Source organism: Quercus robur, chromosome 6, assembly GCF_932294415.1.
Source record: "Quercus robur chromosome 6, dhQueRobu3.1, whole genome shotgun sequence".
NCBI classification, from domain to species: Eukaryota; Viridiplantae; Streptophyta; class Magnoliopsida; order Fagales; family Fagaceae; genus Quercus; species Quercus robur.
In genome coordinates, this window is record NC_065539.1 from 47,650,925 (window position 1) to 47,669,142 (window position 18,218).

The window sequence follows — 18,218 nt, forward strand, 5'->3', positions numbered from 1 at the left end:
AAACTCTAATTAACTGTCTCAATCCAAAAAAAAAAAAACTCTAATTAACTGTCATTTTGCTTAAATCAACTGATAATTTTTTTTGGCTTTCTTATTATCTTATTTTTTTCAACTTTATAAGTACATGTATTTTTTAACTTTATAATTCACAAAAATTAAGATCACAACTTTTACCATAACTTACTCATATGACAAGTTATGAATAATAAAATTATAAATTCACCATTTTTACTCTGTTACTCACAGTTATGATCATTCAGAGAGATTGCTGGCTAGCTCAAAGTAGAGAGAAAGAGAGAGCAACAACGTGTGACTGAACTAGTGAAGTAATAATAACCAGTGAGTGAAGTGAACCAATGAAGTAACATTATAGTGCGTAGGTTAGCATTGGCTGTGCCTTTTTTTGTTGTTGTTTTGTGGTGAGTGTGGGGTTTATTTGGGTTTTAGACTAGGGAGAGAGGTTTTGGTTGGTAGTGGTTTTAAAAACAGTGTGAATGACCGTTGAGTGAGTGAAGAGAAATACGTTGATGGGGTCTTTTGTTTGGTTTGGTACTCGAGGTAGAGACTAGAGAGTTTGTGACATGTGACTTGTAGAGAGAGAGAGACATTTATTGTGTATGGGCCATAGCTTCAGGGCTTGTCTCGGGACTTGGAATATGTGAGAGGAGACTCACCCATGGGATCAGAATCTCTCTACCACGCACGTGTTGGGATTTGTAACTTTGTAGTTTGAAGCAATTCAAGCTGACTCTCTCTGCAACTGCATTTCGTAGACACTCTGATATCTTTTCCTTCAATTTTTCCAAGTAAAGTCACTTTTTCTTTTTCTTGTGAACAGAAGTAAAAGTCACTTTTTAGTAAAAATAGTTGTCAGGTTATATGTCACAACATTTTCGGAATAGGTGAGATGTCACATCTTCCTAAGCTATAATATATATATATATATATATTAGAACGGATTAAATTCGGTAAATAAATAATATAAAATAAAATTCATATTTTACTTCTTTAATTTTAATATGTTATATTATCTTATTACATATTTAAAAATAAATATAATTATATTTAATTAATTTTAATATTCATATATAAATCCAATTAAATTAAGGATTTATTGAGATATTTTTAAGTATAGTAAGATATATTAAATTATAGGTAAAATGTTGATGTAACAATCTTTTATTAAATGGTTTAAAGTATGAAATTTACTCTCAATTCTTGACAAATTTAGACTCACTTTTAAAATGTTTTGACATTTTGACAAGTTACTATACTTTTCATTTAAAAAGAAACTTATAGATTGATATTATAACCAATTTAGTTTTTCTTTTCGACTTGTAAAAAATAATAATAATAATTGGCCATCAATATTCAATAAAATTACGAATATTTTTTTAATTAATATATTATTTGTATTTAAAAGTTAGATAGATCAATTGGTAAAAAATACATTCAATAAATGTTATAGTTTTCATAGCAATGCTCATAAAATAAATCCATTTAAGAGTAATGTGTTTTTGATCATGCAATTAAAAAGCTATACCTAAAAAAAATGGTGGGGTTTAAAAAAAGTTACAGTTTGAAATGGCATGGTTTTAAATGAGATGTCAAACATACACTTTAACAACTTTTGAATTTTCTTGAGATTACATAGGAATTTGGCTTCTCTCTACTTGTGGGAGTTTAAGAGAAATTTTTTTGATTGTTGACTTCGTTATCAAAGGAAGAAAATAAATTTGTATTATAAGAAATGTGATCGATTTTTCTTTTTTTAAAATTAAATTTGGCATATGATTTTGTGTAATTAAGTGCAATTGTAACAGATTCAAAAAACAAACAAACAAACAAACTGTGCAATTGTAACTATCTAATTTTAGCTCTTTTTTTATTTATTTTATTTTTTACTTTTTAGGGGTAGTCTAATTTTATCTTAATAATCTAATTTAACCAAACTTGACATTATTTTATAAGAATCTTGAAAGCATTTGTGCCTACATATTAGAATATTAAAAAGATAAACTTCAGGGGTTAACCTATTAGCCTCTTGAGGGCGTGATGTGTTGGTAGGAGTTTTGGACTTGATCATATTTGCCAGTTTAGAATTTGCCAGGTTTGGTTTGAGTCGTGCGCTTCACAAAAATGCTATGTCATAACGCGGATAAGCCTAACGTGCTCAGGGATGCCCCACACCATCAATAGCGGATTTAAGTGGGCAAGGTCAATGATCACATGCGTGAGACCCTTTTTTGTTCATAAAAAAAGGGGGGTTAACCTATTAGGTTCTCGCAAGATCCATAAGGTCCTAGATTTAAAACACATAGGCTTTATTTGGTTGAGAAGATGAAAAAGTTCAAGAATGGAAAATTTTGGGAAGATAAAAAAAATGTTTTAATTTTCCATTTTGGTAGGAATGATGGAAAAGTCAAATGATAGAAATTAAATTACTATTATGCCCTTATTATAGTTTGAAATAATGGGATAATAGGGGTAATAGTGTCTTTTAAACTTCACATCATCTTTTTCTCTCCATTTTGGGGAGATTATATTTTGTGGGCCGGCTGGAAAATCACCCACCAATTTTCCTTCCCCTCAATCAAACAATGCAAAACACTCATTTTCTCCCCACCCCTCTCCCCCTTTTCCATCATTCACCTTTTCACTCCAAGCAATTGTAACATTAGTCAACATCTTAAAGACACCTCAAAGGAATTCCTCCTTATAAATTACCTGATGAGTGAGAGAAGACATAACTACAAGAATAGTCAAGTGGTTGAAAGCTCTAAAACATTGCCTTCCTTACATTACATAGGCATAGACCACATACTAATAGGCCTCTAATTTCTTATCCCCCCCCCCCCCCTTTCCATCATTCACCTTTTCACTTCAACCGATTGTAACATTAGTCAACATCTTAAAGACACTTCAAAAGAATTCCTCCTTATAATTACCTGAAGATAATTACTTGACGAGTGTGAGAAGGGAACTACACATAATCACGAGAATAGTCAAGTACTTGAAAAGCTCTAAAACATTGCCATCCTAACATGAAATAAGCACAGGCGGATAGGCCATATACTGATGGGCCTCTAATTTCCTAAAAAGAAAACACAAAACTGAGTTTTAGGTGCCCAATTGGGAATGTACAGCCTTGTTGAGATTAGGCCGAGGACCAATGGCCTGCCTAAAGATTCCTGATTAAGCCCAGTTCGCTCCCAACTAATTTCTTTGGGCTGAAATTAGCCCCATTCATTTTCAGAAGTGGTTTGGACTGAGTTTTGGGCTAGCCCGTGATTGATTAGGCTAATTTTAGTTTTATTTTTCCCTCAAATTAATTTTTTCCTTCTTTTACTGCCAGCCTATTGCTCGAGTGATTTTTTATACAAAAAAAGAAAAAGAAAAAAAGTCCAATGCATTAATTATATATACATTTGCCATATGCATAGGATGTTGATTTGTGGCATCTAATACATTTTTGACATTTATGAGTCTTATAACTAAAGGGAAAATGCTCATGGTGAAGGAGGGACTAATGAGAATTTGATGCACAAATATGTCACTATCATTGTACGTACCATAGAATGCTTTGTCGTTTGGATAAGAAAGAATTAATTGGGACTATATGCATGAATTTAAAGTCCAAGAAAGCCATATTGATGGAGATAGTACAGCATGCTAGGGCTTTTGGAGAAAGAGACGGGGAATAAAAAAGAAGCTAAGAAGGTGTTGGGGGGATAAAGACCTTGGCGACTTTCTTTGAGTAATTAATATAACATATAGAAGCGTACTTTAACCCAAAATGCCTCAGCCTAATAAGTATGTGCTCAATTATATTATATTAACCACTAGTTCTTCTCATCTTTATTTAATGTGAGACTCCACTCACACGTGTAACCTAACAATCTCCCCCTCATGTGTGAGTCTCTACCTCTCCATAGGCTTCAAGACCTCTCTGTGGGCCATGAACAAGTCCTACTCACTCCCCCTTGCCTAATGGGCTTTTCACTTCATCAACGCATCATCCATGGGTCTCTCGTATGCCATCCATGGGAATCACATGTCAACCCCGCACGCACATCCATAGAAACTCCGCACATCCATGTCCATGGAAACCTCACACCACACCATTATTTACAAGCCATTAGCAATATTCCTTTGTTGGGCTATTTTTTTTCTTTCCTTTGTTTGGCTTTTCTTTTCTTTACTTTTTTTTTTTTTTTTTTTTAGAATCTTTATGTGTGGGCCGTTTAGGCTTTCTCTGTCCCCACTGATAGGGACCATGAACACTTCACCACCTTCGCCGCACATCATCATGAACTCTGATACCACTTGTTAGGGGGATAAACACTTTAGGGAGCTTCCTTGATTAATTAATATAATATATAGAGACACATTTTAGCCCAAATTAAAAAGTCTAAGCCAAATGGGTATGTGCTTAATTATTTTATATTAATCACTCGTTTTTCTCATTTTTATTCAATGTGGGACTTTACTCACACGTGTAACTCAACAGAAGTATCAATTTTGTTAATTTCCTATGAGTTTAGGATAAAACCATTGCTTGCCTGCTTGGAGCTTTGGAATTGATCTCTATTGTAATTATTGTTATATCTATCATACATGTTGTGCGTTAAGCTTTTGTAATTTTCCTTTTCCAGTTTACCAGGCAAATACAAGAACTTCAAAACTTTTCAAGAAGATATGGTAGTTTTAAAATTATATTTTAGATAAACAAGACAACAAAACATAGTATTTTCTGAAAGAGTATTTTGATAACATTTTTTTAGATGAAATCATATTTAAAAAAATATATAATTTTATTTAAAACTATCACAGTAGGTATTATACTATTTATATAAATTATTAAAATTTCTATACTCCAGTATAAAAGCACATAGATGAATGGCAATAAAGCCTGCCAAGTTGAGGCAGGACTTTTTATACTATTTGTAAAAGAGATACCACCTTTGGTTTGCCCGAAAAATACTTTGCCTACTTGTGGTTTAAAAATTGATTGACACTTTATTCACTTGAGGTAAGCTCCACCTGTTACCCACCTCTGTTAAAAAAATAGGTAAATTTGTATTTTTGCTATCATTTTATGTCCCCCTTCTCTCAAAACATAAAAAAAAAATTAAAATTAAAATTAAAAAAATAAAAATAAAAATCAAGAGAAAAGAAGATCTAAAAGTTAGGTTTTGTAAAAATCAAAACCTAACTTTTAGATCTTTTTTCTCTAACCTTTGAAGGAATTCATTGTCCCATGCTTGAAGTCCAAGAGTCTTTCATGTTTGAAGTGGCCCGATCTCTTGGCTGAAGTAGTCCTTTGCTTTCTTGATGCTATGCTCTAATGCATTAATCCTGGTTAAAGACACGGATACCCCGAGTTCAAAGCCAAAAAGACGGAGAACAAAGTTTGCATTTAATTTCTTCTATTCTGGGCACTATTTTGCTACGCACGTGTGTCTAGAGAGAAGGGAGTTCCCAATCCAAATCACTATGCTATTAAGGCCTTCAAAGACAATATCAAAAACTTTCAGATTGTAAGGCCTTCCATTGATATATTTGACGCAGAGAATAAATATTAACCCATGCATTTCGAGTTCAAATATTTTGAATCCACAAAATTCAAATCTTGGTTATCAAAGCATGACCTCAATTCAATGACTTAGAAGGTCCTCGAGTATTTCCTTATCTCAAACATGACTAAAGATATTGACACAAGATCCTTGAAGCATGTATTCTTTGAAACATGAAGACTCTTAGACTTCAAGTTTGGGACAATGAATTTCTTCAAAGGTAAGAGAAAAAGATCTAAAAGTTAGGTTTTAATTTTTACAAAACCTAGCTTTTAGATCTTCTTTTGTCTTGATTTTTTTTAGTTTTTTATGTTTTGAGATGAGAGAAACATAGAAGGGTAGCAAAAATAAAAATTTGTCTATTTTTTTAATAGATGTGGGTAACTGGAGATAGATAGAGCTTACCTCAGGTGGGTAAAGTGCTAATTTTTAAACCACAAATAAGCAAAGTATTTTCTTATCTCATACATGACTAAAGATATTGACACAAGATCCTTGAAGCATGTATTCTTCGAAACATGAAGACTCTTAGACTTCAAGTTTGGGACAATGAATTTCTTCAAAGGTAAGAGAAAAAGATCTAAAAGTTAGGTTTTAATTTTTACAAAACCTAGCTTTTAGATCTTCTTTTGTCTTGATTTTTTTTAGTTTTTTATGTTTTGAGATGAGAGAAACATAGAAGAGTAGCAAAAATAAAAATTTGTCCATTTTTTTAATAGATGTGGGTAACTAGAGACAAATAGAGCTTACTTCAGGTGGGTAAAGTGCTAATTTTTAAACTACAAGTAAGCAAAGTATTTTTCAGGCAAGTCATAAGCGGGCAAAATGTAATTTCCCCTACTAAATAAATATTAAAAAAATTGAAGCTCGTCAGTTTGCCCCAACAATATGAGCTTATTAAGAACAATATTAAACTTAGGAGTTATGCCATTGATGCAAATTGGGACAACGTACATTAGCAAAAAGCATAACATTACATTATTACAAAAAGCTTAGAGTACACGTACGTAGTAGACTTTATAGTAAGCTCTCACTCTATAGGTTTAATACATCTGACGGCTATTTCTCATGCATATATTATTGTGTTATAGCCACAACATTTATTAGCGCCTGATGATGTTATAAGCTATGTTAATCAAACCCATATTGCCCCAGCACGTCTAAGCATTGGGATTAAGGACCTCTTAAGGTGAAGACTCATGACCTCATTGGCTCCCCCCACAAGTTCACCTCCAATGAACACAGCTGGGACACTTGGGCTACAACCAAGCCTTGAAAGAGCTTGCTCAATGTCCCTCCCTCTTTGAATCTCATCAAGCTCATACACAGTTGGGTTCACCCCAAAATCATTGAGGAGGGTCTTGATCGAGTGGCACATACAACAAGAGCTCTTGCTGAAGATCACCACAGGTCTCTCTGATGCCAAAGTTGTCACTCTCTCCATTGCCAATTAATGCAAAATTTTGAAATGTAGTATAGGAAAAAGACTAAATTTGGACACAATGCTAAATTTTGAGAGAAAGGTTTCACTCGAAAATGTAGCTAGGGTTGTGAGGAATGTGAAGGCAATTGAGTTTTGGTGTGGAGGACTTGGCTCCCATCGCTACTTATTTATATAGGATTTGCATATCATACATTACATTACAAGGGGGAACATTTGATAGTGAAGTGAAACGAGAATGTTCCTTTAGATATTTTAAATTGGGTCTTTATGTTGTTCTTATCATTACTCGAAAGCGATTAATATTTGGCTAGAGAGTGACTAAAGTTACACAACAACGAATATTGGCATACAACAATGGAAACTTGTCCTTGGTAAGAATTGACATTTAGTATTATCCAGTGCCTATATGTGCATACTTTTTTTATTGTGAAATCTTCTTTTAATTCGTGCTCCTTTTTCTTGCAATATTATCAGTATATTAGGACAGTTATCTATGCAAGACCCGATGCCTCTTCTAGATTTACGTACATTATATTCCAACTCAGTGACAACATACAGAGTATTTGAAAATATAATGGGAGGAGTAGGAATTATTTGGATAAAATAAACTCATTTTGTCTTATCAAGAGTCTGGTTACTCTGTGAGACAGACTACATATATTACCTTTTTTTTCATAGGGTGAACTTGGTTTGTATTTTGGTAATTTGAAGGGGGTGCATTTTTTTATTTTTTTATTATTTATTTTTAGCCGTATCTATCTTGGAGGCATCTGTTGAGTTGGAGAAAGAAGTTGGATTTATCCAATTGTGGACCTCTATTTTATAAATAGAATCGCATCTAATTCAAGAAAGGGAAACATAATAAAGCCAAGTGAGGGGAAAGTTTATTGGGAAATATTTTTCACATAGACCGCAATGTTGCAAGAAGGTGAGAGAGACATCCAGCATTAAACTGTTTTATGAAGAGTGAATCTCTCATATATGTATAGTAATACTACATTAGGATATATAACCCAATTATGATTATTAAGAGCCTTAAAATTTAGTAGCATTATCTTGATCATCTATATAGGAGAAACTTAATTGGTTTGGAATTTGGATTCCCCTCCCCTTGTTGTAAGGAAGAAAAAAAACAAATGATCATGGTAGCATGCATATTATATCACCAGCCAATTGAAACTAAAGTTTCACAGAAGATATATAATTGGCATAAGTTAAATAAGGAAAAAAAAAAAAAATGAAAGACGATTCCACGCGTCACAAGGAAACTTTCCTAGCAAAAGATTTTTGTTCCCTCTCATTGCTAAGTAGCTAAGTCTCCACTCACTGTCAAGCGCACGTTCCATGCCAAGAAAAGTAGCCGTAAATGGAAAGAGAAATATTGCAGATGCCATAAGGACAAGGTCCCCAACATTATCCTCTCTCTTTGTTCATTTTTCTAAGAAGAAGAAGAAGAAGAAAAATCCCCGTTCTGTGGTGATAAAATAATAAGAGTTTTATTTTGTTTATGATATTGAAAATACCTAATCAAATGTGTTTTTAACGGTTGCAAACTGAATATACAAACGGATGTGGTTGGTTGAGATGTATTAGTCCAATACCATAAGTCCTAGCTCAATCTTATATTGAGTGCAAACTAAGTCTTATATTTGTACAATAAGTTTGTTAATCATAGTGTATGGTTAGTCTAGGATTTATCTTATTATATACCCAATGTTGGGTTCATTGTAACACATGATTTGTACTTCACTCTGAAAATAAAAATGTAGTTTTTAAGGGGTTTCCTTCATAGATATAGGCTATCAGGTTGAACCACATAACCCTTATGTTCTACTTTTATATTTCTGCTTCCATATTTATTTTAGTATATTTAACAATATGTATAGCATTCCAACGTGTAAGGCTTAATCAAGTATGAGAGAAAATGGCTCGTAGGATTAAAATTTTCTAGAGTTTTAAAATTAATTTTATTATGAAAATTTCAAAATCTTATTCACATATGTAGTAAAAATTGATGTTTTAATAGATTCCTTGACTTTGTACATTAAAACAAGAAATTGTTTCAAAATTTAGTACATAACTAAGCATAAATAAATTTGATGATATAAAAGAACGTCGAATTCCATTTTTATATATCATAAATGACTAAGTCGAAATATGTTTAAAAAATAGTTATTCATATCTTTTATTATGTTAATATTTAATGAATAATAGTTTATCCAAATGGAAACCTCTATTTGGTAAATAAAATTATTGTTAGGGTCATATTTTTATGTAATTGGTATATTTTATGACAAAACGCAATTTACTTGTATTTGATATTTGGGTAGATTTAAGTGGATTCAAGAATATCACGAAGTACTTTGAAAAAGTTTTTAAAGCAAAAAAAAAAAAAAAAAAAAAAAAAAAAAAAAAAAAAAAAAACCAAGTGGTAAAAGCTTAAAATAGGATTCTGGACACCTAGCTCCATACCTCTATCTATCAAGAATTAATGAAGCTCGACACCTCTCAATTTATCAAGTTTCACAGATTTAGAAATCTCAGATTTGTTTTTCGACCCATGATGACTTGGCTTTTCTAGGGTTTCGTCTTTTAACCTACTAGATGATATAAAAGCTTTATTTTACTGTCATCATCATACACAGAGACTCATATAAAGAATCTACATGCTTTTTATGAAGCTACTGCGTTCTTATGCACCTTAGAATTTTGTAACCAAGTTGCCTTCAATTCTCTACAAGTATGTGTAGTGAAGAATTTTGCATCCAACAACAAACTTCAAGTTGTTAAGAGTTACGTACTCACATATTAGAGATTTGTGTAATTGAAGAAGTTTCTACAAGATCAAGTTTAATTGGAGACTGGCACAAGGGTTATAATTGTAGGTTGGTATTTTGGGATAATTTGCATAGTGGTAAGATTCCTTATATTTGTAACTGCTTGTTCTTGGGAGTGGTGACCTAAAATTTATCCTGTGGGGTTTTTGCCTTGTGAAGGTTTTTCCCATAAAATCAACAAATCACTGTGTCAATTTATTTTCTGCTACACTCTAGATTAGATTTGTGATTTGTTTGTACCTTTACTATGTTTGCATAAAATCTAAATAATTAATCAATTTGGGTAATTGAATTAATTAACTAGGGTTAATCAATAACCCAACAATTACATCTATTTTTTTTAAAGAAAAATTGTACTCCCTCCGTCCCACTTTGTTTGTCTAGTTTGAAAAGTCAAACTTTTTAAGAGAACATTATTTATTGTTTTGTCTACCTTTTAAAAATGTATAAGTTTTCAAAACTACTCTTAATTAAATTTATCAAAAAATTGAATTAGTAAATTAATAGGGGTATAATAGGAATATTAGTAAATTAGTGACTTTTATTTTTAGAAATAGGACAATATTTTGGGACATCCCAAAATAGAATAAAGGACAAACAAAATGGGACGGAGGAAGTATCTAATTTAAGAAAAAGGAAACCTAAGGAAAAAATTTACCTCCAAACCTTTGTTAGGAAAACTCTTAAAATTGATAAAACCATTCCCCCACGTACATATAATATATTTAATGAATCATATAACTTGTTTAAAACTGTAAATAATATATCTAATTGGTTTTGTAAAACAAAAGGGCAATCAGTGAGAGAGAAGATTATTGGGAAATACTTTCCAAATAGGACATACTATGAAAAGAATACGAGACATCAACATCATTGATTCAACCGTTTGATGAAGATTGCATCTCACGTATTTAATTAAAACTTAAATAAATAAAAAATAAAAAATAAAAAAACTAAAACTAAAACTAAAAAATTTAGATGCAACCGGATCATGGTAGCATGCATGCTATAACCATTCAATTGACACAAAGTTAATTTCACCGAAATAATAGACTTCATTTTTTTTGGTGGGGTAAATATATACCCAATTATTAAGTTACCCAATATATAAATATATAAATGAAAGACCAATTATTATAAATAAATATAATAAAAAAAAAGACCATACCACGCGTCATGTAGAAACTTCTCTAACAAAAGAAATGTTTTTTACGTTCTCATTGTCAATGAGCCGAGTCTCATCTCTCATCACACTTTCGATCAGCACACGTCCCATACCCAGAAAAGTGACCGTACATATGGAAATAAAAGGCAGAGATGCCATGACTCATGAGGTCCCCAAACATTATCCTCTCTATTCGCCCTTTTTTTTCAAAGAAAAAGAAATTCCCCACTTGTTGTGGTAAAATAATAATAGAAAATATATATAAACTTAATTTTATTAAGTTATAATATAGAGTAAAATATATATTATATATACTCGTGGATGTGAACCATCAAGAGTAGTGCATAATTTAAATATTGTGAGTGGTTACTAATCAATACAGAATTTCTAAGGATAGACTCCATGTCCTACATATGACGCAATAAATTGCAGGGTATATATATATATATATTCATCGCCAAAAGAAAAAAACAAAAGTATATAAAAACAAGTGTTGTAGCTATCAGCCAATACATTGTTTGATCGATCACAATGAATGGTTTATTCAGAAAGATCATATGTGATTTCTAGAAAGATGTTATCAAATCAAAAGCTTCTTCACTTTTGCTTTCAACTTTTTGTCAAAAATTCGAATCGTGCTCGTGCAATATTTGATGGTAACACTAAAGTATAAGTGCTTTGTATACATATATGATATATACTCCTTGTTTGTGAATTGTAAATTAAGAAGTGACCGACTTAATTCCAATTGGGAAGCCAGTTTGTAGGGTTACTTGACCGTACGTAACACAGAGCTTTCGTACTTGTTAATGCATGCATGCAGATCTAACTTATGTAGTAGTATTACACTATTACTTATGCCTAATCACAACCATACTTAAAGCATTACTCCCTCCGTCCCACTTTGTTTGTCCTCTATTCTATTTTGGGATGTCCCAAAATATTGTCTTGTTTCTAAAAATAAAAGCTATTAGTTTACTAATATTCCTATTATACCCCTAAGCCTCATTAAGAATAACTCTTTAAAAAAAGCTGATAAATTTATTTAAGGGTAGTTTTGTAAACTTATACATTTTTATAAGGCAGACAAGATAATAAATGATGTTCCCTTAAAATATTTGACTTTTCAAACAGGACAAACAAAGTGGGACGGAGGGAGTATTATTGGTTGTGCTAAAAAGTTATTTTATTATTTTTAGCACCGCCGAATATAAAACTATGCTTACATTGATGGAGCCAAAACTAAATAATTTGGCTCCACATCTATGCACTGTAGTTCAGACGTTAAAAAAAAAAAAAAAGTATTCATGTGTTCACATTGCTATGTATTAAAAATATTCTTTTTTCTCTTTTTTTTTTCTTTTTTTTCATTCTTTCTCATTTCTTCTCTTCTCTTTGAACTAGCACTTCCTCTGCCCAGCGCCGACCTCACCAATCACTCTTATCCCTTTCATTTTTTTTTCCTTCTTCCTCCACTCAACCATTCCAGATATTTTCTCTCACAAACATCTTTATCTAAACCCAATCACAATCAAAATACAAACTCAAATCACAATCTTAAAACTAATCAAATTAGAATGATAAAAAAAAAAAAAAAAGATTAAAAAAAAGACAGCAAACAAATCTGATCCATCTGAGCCGATCTGTGTGTGTGTGTGTGTGAGAGAGAGAGAGAGAGAGAGAGTTGAAGTAGAAAAACAAAAATGAAAATAAATAAAGAAAAGAAAGAAACATGTATGAATGAGACTGAAGTGTAAAGTATACATGTGTGGAGAAGAAAAAAAGAGGAAAAAAGAAAAAAAGAAAAGAAAGAAATGTGTATGGATGAAAACAAATAAAGAGATAAAAGGGAAAAATAAAATTAAGAAATGCTACCATAATATTTTCACAATATTTTTACAATAAATTAATCTTAAGTAGTAGGTTATTACTAGCTAATATTAGTAAAAAAAAAATTGAGAAAGAATAAACTATTATTTTATTGTAGTGGCGGTGGCAGTTGTGATGGCGGTGGTTGTGATTGTGATCGTTGTTTATTGTAATGAATATAATATTTTATTATAATGAATATATTATTTTATTGTATTGAAAGCTAAAATAAAATCACTGATGTTAAGTATTTTGTAAAGTAAGAAGGCAAAATAGATAAAGTAACTTTTTGTAGTGCCAAATTGCTAAATTTATAGCTCCATCAATGTGAATGCTCTTATACATCTTTATTTATGCATCCTAAGAATTTTCAAAGACAAATTTTTTTTTTTGATACTTTGATTGTCTATATTGAAAGTAAAATTACTAAGAATTTTAGTTCATATTTGATACTTGGTGATTTTAGTTCTCTAAAAAAGCATGGGCTACAACTTAATTCACAATATTTAATTATTTTTTTATAGATTTTTTTTCTTATTGTACCTAGCTACCCAATATTTCCATGATACTTGATTAGAGATAGATAAAATTGTCATAATATTCTTGTTAATCTTAGTATATTTTTAGTGTAGTTTGATAGACACTTTTCTATTATACATTTCTTGGATTAAGAAATATTGTATTTTGATTATTGTGTTGAGCTATGTGGAGCTTAGTTGTGTTTAATTTGTATTATGACCCTATCCGATATAAAAGTGTTATGATCTTTAATGGGAAATTTTCTAAGAATAAGTCCATGAAATATTTTTGGCCCATTTTTAGCCCATTGTGAATCTTATACGTGGGATATAAATACCATTGTTTCATATTAGGGTTTAATGTATGTTGTTTTGAGAGAGAGAGAGAGAGAGAGAGAGAGACATTGTACTACTGCATCTTGTATTTTTCCTTGAAAATAATAAATCACTACAATTTGTGAATGTAAGCAAGTTGCCGAACGACTTAATTTCTTGTATCATGTGATTACCTTGTGTGTGTTATATTTCTGTATATTTTTTTGCCTCTCACAAATCATGAAATTCATGTATATTCCCAATATATTTTGTTTGTAATTCTCTCTATATATGTGTATATATATATCAATCTTCATAATTTTAATTTGGTCTTGACAAGAATTAATTGCCATCATACATACGTAGGTATATATATATATATATATATATATGTGAAAGAAAATACAAACATGAGGAAGGCATGACTCAAGAGAATGAGATGCACCTAGTTAGAGAAAAAGAGAGAAAGGGCATGGGGATAAGGGTCCACAAGAAATAAAGGAGTGTGGGACGTGCAAGGTGGACAGAGAATGTCAACTTTTAGCGCAAAAGATAAAGAAGAACGCAAGCACGGATCCTAGCATCACACATATATATTAGCTATATAGGGTTTTGGTTTGATGAGGCGTACCGCATTACAAACCCTCTACAAATTGCTAGCTTATTATTCCTCTCAAAAAAAACAAAGAGAGAAGAAATGGAAAGGCCAGGGAATTTTTACCTTATATTTTATACTCTTTGCCTTTATTGCTTTTGTAGATACGAAACAGAAAGAATATCTCTCTCCCATCCAAAACCAAAAAGCAAGAAAAAAGAAGAAAATTCTCTCAAAAACTTGGGTCACCTCAGATGGATTATCGAACAAAATATATATCATCGACGCGTGTGTGATCGTTTTAATTATTCAGAAACTGATTTTCACATGTTTTGTTCTTTATTTGTCTTACTTATTCCACCAAGATTTTATAAATATTTATTTTGATTCTTGTTGTTCTTGGTGCTAGCTAGCATCCCCTGAACATTGCTTTTGATGTCATACTTCGAGTGTGTTTGGATACCGCTTATTTTGCTAAAAATTAAAAATATTATAACAAAATAATTTTTAAATATATGAATAATACCGTGGGACCCACTTTTAATGAAAGTTTTGGTGAAAAAAGAGGTTTGTGAGTCCTGTAAACAATGCATGGGACCCACAAACCTAACAGAAACGCACTTCTTTAAACTAAAAAGAAAAAAAAAAAGAAAAAACATAGACACTTGATGTGCATCAACACTATCCAAACGCTGCTTTAGGGTGTATTTAGATACCACTTATTTTGTTGAAAACTGAAAATATTATAGCAAAATAATTTTTAAATGTATGAATAGTGCCATGAGACCCACTTTTAATGAAAGTTTTGGTGAAAAAAGAGATTTGTGGATCTCATGAATAGTGCACCTGACCCACAAACCTGATAGAAACGCGCTTCTTTAAAAAAAAAAAAAGAAAAAAAAGAAAAAAAAGAGGAAAAACGTAGACGCTGGACGCGCATCAACGCTATCCAAACGCTGCTTTAATCTATCAATATACAATGTATTAGTGTGCGTAGATCTGGGATCTGTTTACAATCTGATTAAGACTCTTTTGGTATACAATTTCAAAATGAAATTAAGTTAATTCATTCTTCTATGTAAGTTTTTTAAAAGCCTTATTTTTTTTAAGATAAAATGTAATTTATTTTAGCTTCACCAAAATAGATTATAGTAAACTGACATTTTGCTCTTCTTGATCTTAAGAATAGAGTAACTTGTGCTACAATCATCTTCTATTATTATTATTATTATTAGGGTTCAGTTAATATATACCCCATCCATTTTTGGAAACTGTTTATGGAAATTTGGAAAAACTATCAAAAAAGTTAATTATTTTTTCATTTTATCATAAGGGTTATGTTAGAAAATATTATAGAGTGAATAGGAAATTGACTCCTAATGTGTTCACTTGAACATAATTTGAAGTGGTGAGAATCCTTAAGTCCCATATAGAAAATGATAGAGAATATAAGTTTTGGGTTAGATATTGAGTTGGGTTTTAGGTATGTGTGGACTGGGTCCACTTGTCCAATTAATAATAATATTTTATTATTTTATTTTTTGAGTCAGTAAGTCTGTATACAACAGTTATTTCTGAAACAATTTGTCTGTTCAGTAACGTATATTTTCATAACCCCTCATTCATGAAAAACAATTTTTAAGAAACTTTTTATCGAGAACTTTTGTACATTCATTTAAGTCAAAGAGAGAGAAAGAGACATAGAGTAGTTCGCAGAGCATGGACCTTGTGTGCTTCTTCTCCGTGCTGTAGATCATTTTATCCTGGGAGGTAGATGTCTGTGAGTCTTAAAGCACCACAGATTGTGTGAGGGGCGAAATCTGCTTTAAGGAAATTGTGCCAAATACAAGACTTGATTTAAATCATTCATCTTTCACGCATTTGGTCTGTGAGTTTTTAATTATTTGCAGATTTCTTTTTATATATATACAATATTTATTTATTACTTTTGGCTATCATATCTATTTGTGTTATTGCTTGTATTTAGATCCGTATGTTATTCCTTTTGGTTAATCACAAAAGTAAATTGTTGAAATATATCCAACAGGTTTTACTAATGTGTGCCGTTAGAGCATACATTAGTAAACCATTTTAGAAAACTTTTTTATAGAAAAATGAAAAAATAAATAAATAAATAAATAAGTAATTAACTGTTTTGACAGTTTTTTCAATTTTCAATAAAAATTTTCTCAAAATAGATGGTTAATGATGTCCTAAAGACATACATTAACCAGACCCTTATCATAAAAAGCTTTCTTAAATGGTTTCCTAACATATACGTTAATCCTTATAGAAATATGTTAATAAAATCCTTCTTCTTCTTCTTATTATTATTATAATATTTTTTTGGTTAGATAATTATTATTATCAAATATACTAATTAATTAGCATTTGAAAGTGGGGAATGTACCCAGTATGCAATATACACACACGCATCCCACATGGTTTATGCGACATGTTGATTTGATTGTCTAGGCTAGACATGGGAATTATAAATTCTTTTTGCAAGTTTAATGAATTTGATTTGACAAGTCGAAATACGAATTAGTGCTGATTTGAAATAAAATATGTTAATTACGTACCAATAAAACAAAATAATACATTGAAAAGAATATGTTATACTTATATATATATATATATATATTGCATAACTATATGTGCTCCTTTGTAAGTGTTGTTAAAGGATAATGAGACATCAAAATTGCCGCACGGTACAAGCATATCGGCATTCAGTGGAAAATCCAACGATATTCCTTAAAAAATTAATTAATATGTACCCGCCGTAAATGAATCAAATTATTCATAAAAAGTTTAACTCAACTTAATTTCTTGAAAATAAAAATTTATTTTTACTATTTTATTTGGTAAAGAATCTAAACTTAAGTCTAAAAATATTCGAATTTTAAACACATCAAGCAGTAGCACTATGTAATCAAGCAAGCTTGTAAGTATGTAGCTTATTTGAGGATGTGTTGTCTGTTTGTCTTATGCATATATGCATTAAAAAGACTTATATAGCTCAATTTATTTCAAACGGAAAATATTTTCTTAGACACTGATTCATCCTTTAAAAAATATTTTCAAAAAATTAACTTGTTTTCTTGTATTTAGTTACAACCTTGCAATAAGTCAAAAGATATATTTTATTAACTCACACAAAAAATCATCAATATTTATTATAATTCCAAATTACCCCAATACATTTTTAATTATCAATTAAATCATGTAATCAGGGTTCTAATGATTTAACCAATAAAAGGCAAGTCACCAAATTTGGTACCAAGGCAATAAAAGCAATACAATCATGAGACATCGATACGGTGTCAAGTAAAAACCAATGGAGAACGCATTCAAAAGAAAAACCATTACGGGGTAACGTAACCCAACTAAGGAAATCCATTAATCTAGACAATGACCCTTGTTACCTAGAATATACAACTCAATAGATGAACTCACTGTTGCGACCTGCAACAGTTTCAAAATTTTGAACTTCTCGTATAGGGACCCCTTCACAAAAGGCTTGTCCATGTAAACTACAAAAATATCTTACTAACTTCAAGGCACCTATTGAAGCTTTAAATAGCAGTGAAATCACTGAGAAACAACACTCTGTGGTTTCAAGCTCTTGTTCACAACTCACAAGTATGAATGCATACTGAAAATGTATCACTATTTTGTACTCACGAAATCACAAGATGGAGGCTTTGATTTTCTGTGTGTGTAGTATTTGGTTACTACTTCTATCAGCTGCTAGGAAGTAAGTACATAAGTCTATATATAAATGTGTTTTAGTAGGGTTAAGAAAACAAACCATGACTTCAATTAAAACACGTAATTGAAAAATAGAGTCTGCGACGTCAATCAATAGAGTAACTGATGAAATCCAGATCTCAATCAAT

At 31.0% G+C, this 18,218-nt stretch overlaps 1 protein-coding gene across 1 annotated transcript; it reads right to left on the reverse strand.

The window, feature by feature from the left end:
- Positions 1-6,531: 6,531 nt before the first annotated feature.
- Positions 6,532-7,172, reverse strand: LOC126689146 (monothiol glutaredoxin-S2). The gene has a single exon (XM_050384197.1). The coding sequence runs from the start codon at positions 7,018-7,020 to the stop codon at positions 6,712-6,714; it is 309 nt and encodes a 102-aa protein (XP_050240154.1). The 5' UTR covers positions 7,021-7,172; the 3' UTR covers positions 6,532-6,711.
- Between the last annotated feature and the right edge of the window lie 11,046 nt (positions 7,173-18,218).